We start from the raw sequence: 17,496 nt of genomic DNA on the forward strand, positions 1-17,496 counted from the left end.
AGATAATACGTTAGATTCAGTAATTACACTGTCACTGATAGCAATTCTAAACTAAACTCTATAATGTTAAAAAAAGTTCTTGTGCAGTTCAATGGAAATAGAGATATCCTGAGGTGCATCAGATTTTCACGTGGATGATGTCATCAGTGATGTCATTTGAGATGTCATCAGTGATGAGACTGACCATGGCATGAATGATGTAATATGTGACGTCATCAGAAGTGCATTGCGGGGGTGCGAGTTGGATCTATGACAGAATTTCGACTACAAAAATATCGACCTACAAGAATATCGAGTCAACAATATCGAGGGCAAAAATATCGACATCCTATCTACAACATGGTAAGTACAAAAATATCGAAAAAATAATATCGTTGTAAAAAATATCGATGTTAAAAATATCGATTTTTTTTAATATATATAAATGTAAAAGTAAGTATATAACACTAATAAATAAAATATACATATTTAAAAGTATCTAATAATGTTTAAAATTAATAAATAAAACATATATATTAATAATACATTAATTAAATATATACAGTAAAGATATAATATATATGTACTGAACAATAAGTATTAATAATTAATTTACTAATTTCTAAATTAATGAAATATATTCTGATTTACTAATACATGTACAAACATAAAACAATAACATACATAAAATGTAAGTAAAATAAAAAATAAAATAAACATGTGATATTTTAACAATTAATTATATAAAGCGTTTGATAGCATAGGGATAAAATTACTATTCCCACTCCAGAGAGTGCAACAGTCGAGAAAACTGACCCTGAACCCAAAAACAACCCCTTTACCCACGAACTGAAAACTGACCCTGAACCCTAAAAACACCCCTTTACCCAAAAACTGAAAACTGACCCTGAACCCTAAAAATACCCCTTTACCCAAAAACTGAAAACTGACCCTGAACCCTAAAAATACCCCTTTACCCAAAAACTGAAAACTGACCCTGAACCCTAAAAATACCCCTTTACCCAAGAACTGAAAACTGACCCTGAACCCTAAAAATACCCCTTTCCCCATGAACTGAAAACTGACCCTGAACCCTAAAAATACCCCTTTACCCATGAACTGAAAACTGACCCTGAACCCTAAAAATACCCCTTTACCCATGAACTGAAAACTGACCCTGAACCCTAAAAATACCCCTTTGCCCAAAAACTGAAAACTGACCCTGAACCCTAAAAATACCCCTTTACCCATGAACTGAAAACTGACCCTGAACACTAAAAATACCCCTTTACCCATGAACTGAAAAAACTGACCCAGAACGCTAAAAATACCCCTTTACCCAAAAACAGAAAACTGACCCTGAACCCTAAAAATACCCCTTTACCCATGAACTGAAAACTGACCCTGAACACTAAAAATACCCCTTTACCCATGAACTGAAAACTGACCCTGAACCCTAAAAATACCCCTTTACCCAAAAACTGAAAACTGACCCTGAACCCTAAAAATACCCCTTTACCCAAAAACTGAAAACTGCCCCTAAACACTCAAAATACCCCTTTACCCAAAAACCCCAAAATTACCCTGAACCCTAAAAATACTCCTTAACCCAAAGTGAAATATTATTATTTAATTAGCAATTAATAATTAATTAACAATAACAATAAAGTAAATATATTAGCACATAAGCTGTAATTAATATAATTTAATAATTAATATCATTTTTCCCCAATTAAATAATTAACAGTAACTAAAAATTATATATATAAATAAATTACTCTAATAATGTAATTAACTAACTAATATTATTTAATTACCAATTAATTACTAATTTAAAATATGTACCAAATTATATTAATTAATTAACTAATTAATATTAATTATTTGCCAATTAATTAGTTATAAATATTTAAAAACATATATTAATTAATTAATTATTATTAAATTACTCCCCACCCTATTCCCCTATAAACCCACATCCCGCTACAGAAAATATATATCAATTAATCAATTAATTATTTCCCAATTAATCAATATTAATTAGCAAATAATTATAATTAATTAATTAATCCTACAAATTATTAATCAACTTACCATAATTAAATTACTTCCCACCCTATTCCCCTATAAACCCACAACCCGCTCCGGTACTAAAACATCAAATTTCCTTATAAATTTCTAAATTATTATAGAAAATGTATACACATATAATAGTAAATATTTTAAATACTTAAATTAAACATATAACACATACATAATAAAAAACTATAAAATAATACAAATATCGATATTAGTGTCATCGAAATTATTAACATCGATATATATGCTATCGATATTACTAACTTCGATATTACTTACATCGATATTAAGTATTTCGATATTACTTACCTTGGGTCGATATTCTGTCCTACGATATTCTTGCCTTCGATATTATGCTCCTTCGATATTTCAGACTCGATATTATGGTAGGTCGATATTTCCAACTCGATATTTTGACTGTCTACCGTGCGAGTTATAGTTAGCAGAACTAACTAACAGGAGAATTTCTATTGTTTTGTACGAGTGACATTGTTTTTTCAGTGAATATATATATATATATATATATATATATATATATATATATATATATATATATATATATATATATATATATATATATATATATATATATATATATATATATATATATTCTTTTTCAATGTGGGCTGGGGAGAAGCACTAGTAGCTTTGAGGAGTAGGGGAACATATTTATTTCTTTTTTATCAGAGCCTGGCAGCTACAAAGTGCAGCATGGCTGCTGCTCATTTTTTGCCCTTCGGGTGAGTTCCTTATCCCTTTTTTCATTTTAATTTACTGATCTAACATGGTTGTTCGCCCTGTTAGACTGATAAATTGAAAACAGCAACCTGTGTTGTGAAACATCCAGACGCAGGTGTCATGAGATACATGTCTGCTTTGGTGGTCATCTTGGAAAAAAGCATTGGCAAAGCCAATAGCTGTACATTTTAGAGTGGTGAACTACTTGCATTCTCATTATCTGTATTGTATAGCAACACCATATGATCATACAAAGAAGTTTGAAACATACAGCATGTAGATCTGTTCTGTTTGAAATAAACAGCATGTTTATCTGTTCCGTGTTCATATTTTGTATGCTTAACACACAGACAAGTTTGTGGAAGGTATCAGCCCTGCAGCAATTGACAGAAAAAACAATGGTACTTACTTAAGGACAGTGGAGTTGAGGAGCTTGGGAGGCTCTGGGCTTTCAGAATCTGCAGCTGGATCCTGCTATTTACCGGCTGGAAGCATGTCCCAATCTCCAGCTCAGCGTGGCAAGCCTGTGGGAAAATGAAAGTCATCACACATAGCTCATGCAAAACAACGCCCATCACAGGGACACCTTCAGGAAAAGGCTTAAAACGTGGGTCTTCCACCTGTGAGTTACTGGTAGTCTTTTGGTTATGCTCTGTGTTACTGGACATTGGATGTTTAGCACCAGGACACTCTTTGGAGTAGCCGTGCGCTTTATAAATATGCGTTAACATAACATAACATATTCTGAGCTGCTTATACCAGATATACAAGAACCAAGATTCTGCAGCAGATGTACTCAGATCATGAGATTTTGAAATGGGTGTATTTAACTTTAACTTTTCGAAGTTTGGATGGAAATTTTACTTAAGCAAGAAAGGATGAATTGTAATATAACATTGATATACGTGTTTAAATCAGTGCTCATTTTTAGGTCTCAGCCTATTCCATTCCGCAGGAATGAATAGGACGAGTCTATAGCAGTGGAACCAAGAAGTTAAACTAAGCTCTCCCAAAGCGGATTTCCGCGAGTGCATGTGCTCTCGTGCACGAGCTTGCCCGAGCCTTCTGCCTATCAGCCTCCCTCCCACCTCCCCCCTAATTGCTTTAACTTTCACGACCTCGAGGCCGTGAGCTACTTCAAAGAGATCCGCTCCCGCCCCCTGCTTCACTCTTTCACTTTAAGATGCACAAACGCCACGTCTTTTTATAAGTCCATAGATTTGGTTGTTACGTTCTTTCTTGTTTTAATGTTCGTGCTCAGTGAAGCATTTTCACACAATTGAACAAAAAACTGTGAACTTAAACAGACTTTAAGACGCACAAACGCCATGTCTTTTTATAAGCCCATAGATTTGGTTGTTACGTTATTTCTTGTTTTAATGTTCGTGCTCATTGAAGCATTTTCACACAATTGAACAAAAAATTGTGAACTTAAACACCAAGCCAAATTAATAGTTTCTTACATTTTGTCACCAACCACAAACTGGTTTATCTTATCTCGAATTAGCGCTGGCTCGCTCCCGGCCTCTGTTTGCTTCTCGAATAAGCGCTGGCTCGCTCCCGGCCTCTGTTTGCTTCTCGAATTAGCACTGGCTCGCTCCCAGCCTCTGTTTGCTTCTCGAATTAGCACTGGCTCGCTCCCGGCCTCTGTTTGCTCTGAGTAATACTCGTGTTTTAAACACAGTCTGTAATGTATTCATCCCCGATGTGCCACTCACGGGGGTGCGTGCCAGGCTTTAAATGCCTCGCAGAGCCGAGACACACATTTAAAAGCCCTCAAGAGCTGATAGCAGCAGCCCACACACAACATGAGTGTGTCTATATTTGCACTCTTTCATCCACCTGTTTGCGGTTTGATCTGCATAGCAGTATTGTCGTGGTCAGCTCTCAAAATAACTTAAGTCCAATGATTGTTTTTTTATTTTTATAAAATATTTCTATTATGCTTTTCCCTACAGTGTGTTATAAATGCCATTAGACAACATGCACAGTGTGAATAGCAGGAAGTCAACCCCTCCCCATCCTCACTTATCGTGAGAACAGTTTTGTGCCCAGCCGTTCAAAGGAAAGTTGTTGTCTCATTTCCTATAGCATGATGTATTTAGAAACTTGATTTCTGAAGTCTGAGACGGAAATACTTTTTCTAGGGCGACATCTTGTACATTGGATTCTTTCTTAGCACATTGCAAGCAGACAGCAGCTGTCGCACATCGCGCTACAAACGGTTCTGATCTAAAGACATGGTAGCTTGAGAGGGTGAACTATACAGTAATCATGCTTGATCGCATCGGTGAATGCCTCACGCACAGTGCAGCAGCTCTCTGAATGCAGTTTTCCTATTCACTATTAATCTTGTTTGTTGTTGTTGGTAATATCGTTATTTGAAGTTATCTGTTTATTTACTTTGGAATTCTTTGTGCGTCTAATTTGCTCCCATACAGCGGTTCCCGAGTGTGAGAGGGGAAAGCTTGTAATAGCACACACACCTAGCAAGAATACGATCCTCTCTGCAGTTCGGCTTCATCTGTATGTTTTACAGAGAAATGGAAACTTAATAAACACTCCTCGTAATGTCGGTCAGGTGTGCGATATTTAGGAATAGACACACACGCGGATTTCCAGAAGTTCAAGAGACCTCGATGAGGTCTCGTGAACGCGCTTCTATCCGCCCGAGCCGCATGGGGAGCAGCAGCCTTTGATGTGCCGGCCGGCCATGCAGTGAATAATTAGGGGAGGAGAAATGCCATCTGTTGCTTTGCGCTCGGCCTCAGGCCGGCATTTCTCCTCCCCTAATTATTCACTGCATGGCCGGCCGGCACATCAAAGGCTGCTGCTCCCCATGCGTCTCGCCACCCTTCCTCCCTTGTTGTTGTTCTTTGCCTGCTGGTTTATTTTGCAGACCGGATTTGTACAAGACTGGGCAGGGTCGGAATTCACCCGCTATGTGCCAGTACAGCACAAGAACAAAAATAATAACTTCCGATCATACTTCCTTACAGATGTTTTTCACGCTCGCACACTGCGAACACTTTTTTTTTTTTAAATCCTCGCAAGAGACGGGGTGCATACATTTTTACTCTAGATCTTAAGTAGTTAGACCGTCTAGTTCTTCTTTTCAGCTTGAATTTAATCCAGAATAAGTGTGTATATATATATGCCACAATACTACATTTAACTTGACTATGTGACTTTTCTTTTCCCATTTATTCGTTCTCTTCTCTTTCTCTGTTCTTCTTTTCTCTCTGTTTTCCCCCTTCCGCTTCCTTGTTTGTGCCTTTCTGCCCCCTGTTAGACTCGTTTTTTGTGCCCTTCTGCCCTCTGTTAGACTCGTTTTTTGCACTTTTCTGCCCTCTGCATCAACACATCATCACTCAGCACTACCCCAGCATCACTCAGCACCACCACATTATCACTCAGCACCACCACATTATCACTCAGCACCACCACATTATCACTCAGCACCACATTATCACTCAGCACCACAATATAACTCAGCACCACCACATTATCATTCAGCACCACCACAGCACCACTCAGCACCACCACAGCACCACCCAGCACCACCACAGCACCACTCGGCACCACCACAGCACCACTCAGCACCACCACAGCATCACAGTCTGCCATAGCACTCTTCTACAGCGCCTCAAAAACATCGGGATCCAAGGAAAAGCACTGGAATGGATCACCTCATTCCTCACCGGAAGAACCCAGAGGGTCCGCCTCCCACCATTCAAGTCCGAGGCCACTGAAGTCATCTGTGGCGTACCCCAAGGTTCCTCACTCAGCCCCACCCTCTTCAATGTATACATGAGCCCCCTCGCGACCATCGCTCGCCAACACAACCTCAACATCATATCCTACGCAGATGACACCCAACTGATCCTATCACTCACCAAAGACCCCAATACCGCCAAAACCAACCTACATGAAGGTATGAAAAAAGTAGCAGAGTGGATGAAGCACAGCCGTCTGAAACTGAACTCAGACAAAACAGAAGTCCTTACCTTAGGCACCTCCCCCTCCGCTTGGGACGACTCTTGGTGGCCAGAGGCCCTTGGAAAAGCACCCATCCCGACGGACGACGCACGGAACCTGGGCATCATCCTGGACTCCTCACTCTCTATGAACAGACAAGTCAACGCAGTCTCATCTTCATGCTTCAACATCCTCCGCATGCTCAAAAAAACATTTCGCTGGATCCCCACCGAAACCAGAAAAACAGTCACCCATGCACTGGTTACAAGTCGCCTGGACTACGGAAACACCCTATACGCCGGTATCACCGCAAAACTCCAGAAAAAACTCCAACGCATCCAGAACGCATCAGCTAGACTCATACTAGATATCCCGCGTAAAGACCATATCTCTAACCACCTGAAAAACCTCCACTGGCTCCCCGTCAATAAGAGGATTACTTTCCGCCTCCTAACCCACGCTAACAAAGCACTCTACGAACTTGGACCCGAATGCCTCAACACACGACTTTCCTTCTACACCCCCCCTCGCCAGCTACGATCTTCCAACCAAGCCCTTGCTACCATTCCTCGCATCAATAAAACCACCATGGGAGGCAGATCCTTCTCCTACCTCGCAGCTAAAACCTGGAAGTCACTCCCCACTCACCTACGTCTCACACAGAACCACCTAGCATTCAGAAAGCAACTTAAAACCTGGATATTCGACAAGTAATTCCCATCCCTTCCTCAAGCGCCTTGAGACCCTCTGGGTATGTAGCGCGCTATATAAATTCCTGACTTGACTTGACTTGACTCAGCACCACCACAGCATCACTCTGCACCACCACAGCATCACTCAGCACCACCACAGCACCACTACAGCATCACTCAGCACCACCACAGAACCACTCAGCACGACCACAGCACCACCCAGCACGACCACAGCACCACCCAGCATCACCACAGCACCACTCAGCACCACCACAGCACCACTCAGCACCACCACAGCATCACTCGGCGCAACCACAGCATCACTCAGCGCAACCACAGCACCACTCGGCACCACTCAGCACCACCACAGCACCACTTAGCACCACTCCAGCACCACTCAGCACCACCACAGCATCACTCAGCACCACCACAGCATCACTCAGCACCACCACAGCATCACTCAGCACCACCACAGCATCACTCAGCACCACTCAGCACCACCACAGCACCACCCAGCACCACCACAGCACCACCACAGCACCACTCAGCACCCCCACAGCATCACTCAGCGTAACCACAGCATCACTCAGCGCAACCACAGCATCACTCAGCGCAACCAAAGAATCACTCAGTGCAACCACAGCACCACTCAGCAGCACCACAGCATCACTGGTTCAAACATGTTCTCTCAATGTTTCAAGCTTTATTACAAATGTCACAAACAGATGTTAATATTTCACTTCTGTTCTTGGATTTTCGTCACAATAAAATACACTGAAGATAATCTTCGCAAAAGTTATTTACAAAAGTTTAAGCTATTGCCATTATAAATTAAATAAATTATTTAAGTATTAATTATTTTAAAAAATTAAAAGCCATTGTTATTTGTAATATCAATACATCTAAGTCACGTAAATACAAAACATGTTGCATTACAAATGCTATAGGTGTCACATTTGCGAAAGTTATAACTATTGGCATTGTAAATGACAAAGCTATTAATTTAGCTATTTTCAAAAACAACACATGAATAAAAAAATTGTCATTTACAAGGCCAATAGCTCAAACTTTCCAAATGCGAGACCTATTGCATTGCAAATGCTTGTTTACTTTAGTAACTCAGCTTTTTGAAGGTGCCCAGCCCTCTCCAAAGCTTCCCTTTTGTTGCCTTTTAGCGTGGAGATAAATGTCGTTGTTTTTCTTTTATTAACACTTTGTACCCTGCAACTTTAAGTGAAAAATGTAATATAGAAAATCTCATGAAATTAGTCAAATATGATAACGAGAATACCCAGGGTTAATGTTAATGATATTTATAGCATGCACTGCAACCCAAAAAAGGAGCAGAGGCAAAAATATGAAACACACAAGGGAATTCATTGCGGGGCAAGCCAGGTCTTTAACATTTTTCAAAAGGGCAGATACTTGCAATACTTGCAAGGCAGGATGGTAACGAATTTCAGAGTTAAGCAGCTTTAACTAAACAAGCATTTGTGCAAAGCCAATAGGACTCGCTTATGAGGCCCATTGGCTTTGACAATGTTTTGAAGCCACGCTGTACAGCAGTGGGATGCTCTGTAGTGTGGTGAAACTAATAAAAAAATGGATGTGATGCAGCCAAGGCTAATACACTTTTTTTAATGCATTAGTGCTGGGTGCATCATAGTCCATTTTTTATTATTGTTTTAGACATGGTGCACAGAAGCCACAATACTGCTAAAACCATCGCCAGAGTCGGCAATGCCCCTGCTGTACAGCAAGAACAAAAGCCAATGGAAATGCCAATAGGCAGAAAAGCGAGGCCTATTAGTGTGGCCAATTATTATTTAACTTTAAATCAAATGGGAATGGAACACTTGTACCTGTAGCCAGGGTCCTTTACATACTGTCCGTCAGTACCTTGCAATGCACTAGGAGAACCCTCATTCACGTATACAGGTCGTTCGGTGGTTTATCTTGATTCTCCGCCTGTGTTTAACAACGTGATAGCATCATCATAGGGTCTCTTTTCATGCTTCCTCCACCTGGAGGGAACCACTGGTTTTTACAGTAGTGATCAGAAATAGTTAGTGAGTGAAAAAGTGCACAAGTGAGGTGGGGTGTTAAAACATTATCCTCATACTACCTAAGAAGTAACATTTTTATTCTATCTGGTGTATGGGGAGATTATTAAAAAACAAGGCATTGTGCAGGGAAGACTGATTATGAGTCCGCTGCGCTGTGAATGTCCAGATCTACGGTCAACATGTTTCAGCCCTTTCGTTGCCCCTGGTGGGTCATAGGGCTTTGATCAGGACCTAAAAATGTGTGAATTGGGTGTTGGCCCAATTTAGGGTGACCTCAGAGTTAATACTTTGGAGTAAAGGTCGATAGTACCTTACAAAGTCCCGATTCAAGCTTCAACGGGTTAACTGACTGCATCAAGCCCGCTCTTCTGCAGGTTTCACACAGCTTGTGCTGGCGCCGGCGTCGGGGTCCCGGGTGTGTCCTTATTTTGCGATTGCATTTAAGGAATCGCACATTTTGCAATTCCTTAAATGCAATGTAAGAAGCACAAAAAAGTGCAATTTGGACTTAAGGAATTGCAAATTACCACCAACTTTAAGTTGGTGGTAATTTCCGATTTCTTAGAAAAATGCACTTTTTTGCATTTTTCAAAGTGCAATGTGAAGCACATACATGCCCTTGGGGCATGTATATGCTCCACATGTGCACCCATGCTTATTTCAGGGGTGCAACAGGGTGTCCTTTTGACACCCTTGCACCCTTGAACTTGCATTCTCAATTTACGCAAATGTGGATGAAAATTCATTCCTATGTCGGATAATCATGTTCTCCAACGAGGAGTAGCACACTGAAATATTCTTAATAGAGCTTGATTTACAGATATATTCTAAGTATTGGGGTCAATACTGTTCAAGGGTAGCGTAAGGATGAGAACAGAAGTGGATAGGTGTAGAGTGGGCAAGGAAGTAGAAAAAAGCAGAGAAATGTAGTACCAGTGATGGAGGATCATGCATGACCAAGACCAGCCTATTAAGAGGTTTGGGGCTTAAGTATGGGGGTGACAAGTGTAGGAAACTGGCTATTTATGTAGTGTACCATTGTAGGTGTACACCACGCAAATAGTCCAACGATCCTTATTGCCTTACGAGGTTTAAATTAATAATCCCAAGTGCTCTTTTTGTGGTAGTGTGGTTGAGCATTTTAGGCTTTTCAGAAGGTAGTGTTACGCATTTGTTGTACACACAGATTCAATAAATGAGACACACACTCAAGAAGAAAGTCAAGACCAATTTAAAAAAAAAGCACAGATTTTACATCATTTTAGACACCAAGATCATTAGAATCAGGTAAGTACTTTCGGAGATAGGAACTTTTATAGAAATAGAAAATACAGTTGAATAACGGTTTTGAGGTATGAGCCTCGAACGCGGTAATGTTATCCTATGGGAGAAACATACACTGCCTAGGTACACTTGCAAACGGTTTTGAGGGATACCTTTAGGGACTTACGGTGCTTAGGGGCTAAGGTACAAGAAATCACCAGCAGATCGGGTTTACCTGCACTGGTGAGTCCGGGTGCAGAGGTGCTGGTCGCTTTGGTAGCCTTAAGTGCTACACGGTAAAGACAGTTGCAAAGTTACCTGCCAAAGAAAGGCTGCAATTGGGGACTTGGGACAAGTCTGGCAGAACCCAAAGGGTGGGGGACTCAGGTGCAGAGGTGTTTTGGTCGGTGGGTCACTGTGCTTAGTGTCTCTCACTTATCTTTGGTGACTTGGAAAGGGAGAGAAAGCAGGACCGCAGAGACACTTTCGGTGTTGACCTCGGTGGTCCTGAAGCCCCTCATCAGCAGGTTGATTTCGTCGTTGATGATATCTGGGCTGGACATGCATCTAATTTTGGTTATGGCAAATGCTCTGGTACCCAGGTTATTGGTGCTGGGCGACTCCAGGAGGACTTGGCATCTTCAAACTCATCAGGGAGACGGATCTGACCTCCTGAAGCAGAAAAGACTTCTTTTTGGGGAGATGCTCCCTCGGTGGACCCGATGGTCAGCAAATTGATGTAGAGGATAAATGGGGTTGGTGCCTACAGCTGCAGGGGAATGGCTCCTCCACTGCGAGGGAGATGCTGCTTGGTTGTTGAAGTGCTAGAAAATCCTCCACAGGCTTGGGTGGATACACAGCTTTTGGACAAGCTTGGTCGGTGCAATTGTCGAGGTACCATCAGGAAGGCAAGGTATGGCGCCAAGTTTTTTTTTTTTTTGTTCCAAGACCTTTATTATCAGTATGCACACAAGGTACACAGTGTAGCGCCCACAACCTTACAGGATAAGGCCGGCGGCATGTTATTGAAGCAGATGAACATGAGCAGATTGCATGCATAACATACGTTAACGTACACAGCAAGACGCCTACAACCACAGTGGGCCGGCCGCGTTTACAAAATCAGTTGGTCTCAGTTTTTGACTAATTTTATTTAAAGAACTAATGTCTAACTTAACTTGATCATTCCACTACCGCATTCCAACACCAGCTCCGCTCGTCTATAACTCGATATATGTGAAACCACTATACAATAATACACATGCTTGCCACCAAATAATATCAGTGATGTCATGGGCCCCTTAGTCCTCTAATTGTGCGTTTAAGTATGCTGTGAAGTAAGACCAGTAGTCTCTGGGTCTAGATCTCAATGGTAGAGATTCCTCATATGTCCTTAGAGTATCTTGGCAATACGCCATATCTTGCATCCATAATTTAACTTGGGGTGTGTGTGAACTATCCCAACACATTGATAGTCTGCGTTTGGCTAGTAATAGTGCTATGACGCAGAATTTACGGCGCGTCGCCTTCACATTATGCAGCAGGCCCAATAAACAGCTGGTAATCGTACATGCGATTGGCACTCCTACCATGTCTGTCAGTTTACCGGTCACTGCTGCCCAGTAAGCCTGTATCGCTACACAGTTCCAAGCCAGGTGTATAAAGTCTGCTTGGTCGTAACCACATCTTTTACACCTTGCTTCTTCACGTAATCCGTATCTATATAGCTGGGCTGGAGTGTAATAGACCTGGTGGAGATATTTGAAGTGGATTATACGTAGGTTACCATTTGGTGTTAGCATTTTCGTGAGTGTGCATGTAGCCTCCCATTCTTTGTCTGTAAGTGGGGTGTCTAAAAGCGCATTCCATTTCCCCAGTGTATTAGTAGCTTTATGATCTAATTCCGTCTGTGCTTGTGTATACAGTCGCGAGACCAGATGCGAAGTGTTCGTAGACGTGATCAACATTTGTAGGGTGTCCATCGTCTGGGGTTCGTTCGGGAATGTCGGAAAGTGTTGTTTCATCGCTTGTTTGAGTCTATAGAAAGTGAAGCGGAAGAGGGTCGTCTGATTTTGAATAAAGTCTAAGTCCTGATCAGTTAGAAAGACCCCGTCCTTGTAGACGTCACCCATTGTGCATAAACCCACATGTTTCAATAGGCCCATGCCCACTTCTTCGCTGGTGACAGATAGATGTGGGTGATGATGTAGTGGCAGTGCTGGAGCGTAGAGTGGGAGCTTGCGCATCATATGGCCTAGTGTTTTTCAGGCGGCATTGGTAGTGTCTATCGTGTTAATATCCTTGTTATGGAGTGGGGGTCTGTTATGCGTTATTATAGCGTCCAGTGGGATCGGGGCCGCGTCTCCCTCCTCCACTGCGACATGAGTCAAGTATGGCGTCGTGTGATACCAATGGGTGGCAAATTGGGCTTGTGCGCACAGATAGTACAACCAAAAATCTGGTACCCCCCAGCCTCCCTTATGAACCGGTAGAGTTAACGTGTCTAGTTTTATGCGTGCTTTTTTCCCTGCCCAAATGAGCGTCAAAATCATGGACGTGATGCGTTTGAAAACCTCTCTCGGTGGTTGTATCGGAATGTTGTTGAAAAGGTAAAGCAATTTAGGGAGTACTACCATTTTCACGATTGCCATCCTATCGGCCAGCGATAGCGGGAGTTGGATCCATCTTGCGATTTTATCTTCAAGTGTGTCGATCGCCCTACCATAATTGGTTCTAATAACCACCTCTGGATCTCGGTGGAACCAAATGCCTAAATATCGGATAGGGTCCGTCTGCCACTCTAGTGGGTATTCCGTCATATGTTGCTGGGTGGAGTCAGTCAGTGGAAAGATGGAGGATTTATCCCAATTTATTTGCAATCCTGAGTATCCACCGAAACGGATGTATACCCTTAGGAGTGGGTCCAGATTGGCAGCTGGGTCTCTGATGTATAGCAACATGTCGTCCGCATATAATGATATATGCAGAGGCCTGTTCGGGAATTGGAGTGCAAGATGGTGATGTTTCTGTCGGACTATGCAGGCTAGAGGTTCCAGCGCCAGTGCAAATAGGAGAGGGGACAGGGGACAGCCCTGTCTCGTCCCTCTCTCTATGGCAATGGACTCCGACACGTAACCATTGATCTTGATTCTAGCCACTGGTTTGGTGTAAAGTAATTGTACCCATTGAACGAAGAGCTGTGGGAAGCCCATTCTATGCAATATCGTTATAAGGTACGACCATTCAATAGAGTCGAACGCTTTAGCAGCGTCCAGCATGATCGCCGCTGCTTTGGTGGACGGTGCAAGATAATGTGCGGTGGCAAATAATGTTCTGGTGTTGTGCGTGGTGTTTCTGGAGGGGATGAATCCCGATTGGTCTGGAAGAACTAGGGAGGTCATTAGCGGTTGCAATCGGGTGGCAAGGACTTTAGCTAGTATTTTTGAATCGACATTTAAGAGCGACAGAGGGCGATAGGAAGCACAGGTCTCGGGATCTTTACCTGGCTTCAATAATGCTATAATCACAGCCTCTCGTAATGTTGCTGGGAGGATCTGGGCTTCTAAGGCTTCTCCAAACATGTCTACTAGGTATGGGGACAGTAATTCGCTGAAGGTCTTATAGAATTCGCAAGTGAACCCATCTGGCCCCGGTGCTTTTCCGTTCGGTAAAGATGCTATGACTTCAGTAATCTCTTCTTTTGTCAGTGGTCGGGCCAAGTATTGTCTCTGATTATCCGACAACCAGCCAATAGCAATATCCTCAAGATATTGTAATGTTTCGTGTTGTGTGGCCGTGGGTCGTGAGGTATATAGGTCCTGATAAGTGCGTACAAAGCTCTTGAGTATGCCTGCCTGGTCGGTGTGAGTTTGCCCATCTTCATCAATCGTCTTTGTGATGATGTGTTGCTTGTGTCCTGTGCATATTTTGGAAGCTAGGGCCCTTCCCGGTCTGCCACCCTCCCCGTATGATCTAGCCACACAACGTTTGTTTAGATACTTAATTTCGTCAGCAGCAAAGTTTTGATGCTCGATGAGTGTAGTTCTAATGTCGCTAAGTATGCTGTGTGTCGGGGTTTGTTCGTATTGTCGTTCCAAAGCACGGAGTGTAGATTCACATCGTGCAATCTGTGCCCTAATGTCTTTCAGTATACCAGCGGTTGTACTTATGCAGACTCCCCGTATGGTCGCCTTAAAGGCTTCCCATAGAAGCCCCGCGTCTTCCGTGGTTTCTGCATTCAGGTTGAAATAATCTTTGATAGCCTTACCGATGGTATCAACATATAGTGGGTCTGTAAGTGCAAGGGACTTGAAACGCCAACTGTATGGTGGTGGCACGAAATTAGGGATGGTAAATGACAGCTTAACAGGGTTGTGGTCGGATAATGTCTTGGGCATGTGATCAACTGTGCGTGTCCACAGCAAAATGTCCGCTGTCCCCAACCAGTAATCTATCCTCGACCAGCTAGCATGGGCTCCCGACGTGTGTGTTGCTTCGGTAATCTCAGGGTGTCTCGCCCTCCAGATATCTTGTAAGGATAGATCTCTCATGATGTCTAGTAGCTCAGTCCTAGCACGTGTGTGATGTTCTACTGTACCTTCTGATCTGTCAAGGGCATCGTTCAGTGCAATGTTAAAATCTCCACCCCATAGTATTGTCCGATCAGTAGCCGTGTCAGGTGGTGCCAGATTTCCCGGAAGAATTCCGGAGTGTCCGTGTTTGGTCCGTAGGTATTAACTAGTGTTATGTGCTTACCACGTATGTCACCCTGTACTATGACATATCTTCCACCGTCATCTATTTTTGTCGTGCTCACTTTAAAGTTCGTGCCTTTTTTAACCAAAATGGAGACACCCCTAGCATAGGTTGAGTATCTTGAGCAGTGCATAGACTCGGCCCATCTGCGCCCCACTTGGGAATGTGTGTGTGGAGGTTCGTGCGTTTCCTGAAACATAACTATGTCTATGTTCCATCTGTTTAGACAGGCAAATATATGTCGAATTTTCTTGGGATTGGCGTAGCCTCTAATATTCCATGAGAGGACGTTCAGGACTCTGGATTGATGTGTGGGATTAACCATAATAGGGGTCATATATAAATGTGTACGCTCTCTTTGTCCCGCCTAAGGGGAAGTTCAGTAGCTTCTATGGTTGCGGTGATAAAAGTGGTACAGCTGGTTACAGGCAATGCATCTCAAGCGGTCCGATCCGTAAACAACAAGAACAGCCCCACCCCCCTCCCCCCGCCCCACAACAGCAGCTCAAATCTGCTGAGGCCATACCCTCAATGAACATCCCATTAATATGCAAACAGTGGTGGGGGTCACCCATGTGGGGGCCCGCCGGGACTGCACATCCCCGTCCGAATTAACGAACGTGGACGGTTGCTTAAACGTTCAAGGTCATAGGTCACCTGCCATGAATAGCATAACAGTGCACAATGTCCATATACATGCCCAGAGCTAATAGATGTGTATCATCAGTCCCACATAGTCACTCCGAAATGCAACTAGGTGCATAACCATAAGTACAACATAACATGCATGTATCTTCTTATATGTCTAGCGTAACTATGTGAAGTTTTCAATATACGGGTTACCATAGATAATGTTCGCCATGTAATTCGTTACGGTTGTGTAGGTACAAGAAAGAGAAAAAAAATAAAATAAAGGGGGGGGGGGGGGCATCCCAATGCGGAGCGTATGAAGCTACGATATTTACAACAGTGCTACCTGGGCTATGTGATCGAACACTGATATGGTATAGTTGTGTGAGATATTATACCAGAGTAGAAGCAGGAGAACATTAGTGTTCGGCCCTTTAGCACATCAACAATGGTAAGCGTCTGGTACATCCACACTGTCTATAACTGAAAAATCTGTAGGTCCAGAGTGTGCCTCATTGTGCAGGTGAGTAGCATTGGATCAGGGTATGCACGTTTGCACCAAAGAGTGCGTTAGTCACATATGGTGCCAGTGGACAGCATAATTCAGTATTTAGCGAAGAGCTGTCAGTAAGCCTGTGTCCTGCTCTGCTTTCCAACCTCGGCACGCCATATACACCAGACAGTTCGCACAGTTCTACATACCTGACGTGGGGATCAGGACCTTCAGTAGCAAGCAATGTTTCGGTGCAAGCAATCCTTACCCGCTGAAGCCATATTTGAGCACAGTTTTCGCATCAGGTAGGAGCTCCTACCATCCCCAATGTGTGGCTGCGCCATTTCTAGCAAGGTGGGTAGTCAAGACGTCGCATCCTCTCTTTGCTGTCAGTCTTCCTCTGGATCTTGCTGTTTACGTTGGTCATGTTTCCGGTGGCTTGTGATTTTCTTTATGAACTCATTTGCTGCTTTGGGTGAGGTGAGCAGTGTGGATTTGCCTTCCCAGTTAACTTTCAGCCTTGCCGGGTAGAGCATGGCGTAGTCCACCTGGAGTTCACGCAATTTCGACTTCGCTCCATTAAATTCTCTTCTGGCCTGTTGGACTGCTTGCGTATAGTCGGGGTAGAATGCAAGTTTGTTAGATTGATATTGAAGATCTTTTTGCTCCCGTGCCATACGTAGGATTGCATCTCTATCACGGTAGTTGAGTATGCGGGCTACAATGGGCCTCGGTGGTGTACCCGGGGGTGGTCGCGGTGCTAGTGTCCTGTGTGCCCTTTCTACGATGAAGATTTGGGATAGTTTGTCTTTGCCAAACAGGG

At 43.0% G+C, this 17,496-nt stretch overlaps 1 protein-coding gene across 1 annotated transcript in view; it reads right to left on the reverse strand.

Moving 5' to 3' along the window:
- The window catches only part of TC2N (tandem C2 domains, nuclear), a 221,012-nt gene that overhangs the window by 17,103 nt on the left and 186,413 nt on the right, over positions 1-17,496 (reverse strand). The window contains exon 10 of the mRNA XM_086937679.1: positions 3,206-3,320. Within this exon, the coding sequence (XP_086793805.1) occupies positions 3,206-3,320 (115 nt within the window). The remainder of the gene's footprint in view (positions 1-3,205; positions 3,321-17,496) is intronic.

Source organism: Lissotriton vulgaris, chromosome 9 (assembly GCF_964263255.1).
Source record: "Lissotriton vulgaris chromosome 9, aLisVul1.2, whole genome shotgun sequence".
Taxonomy (NCBI): Eukaryota; Metazoa; Chordata; class Amphibia; order Caudata; family Salamandridae; genus Lissotriton; species Lissotriton vulgaris.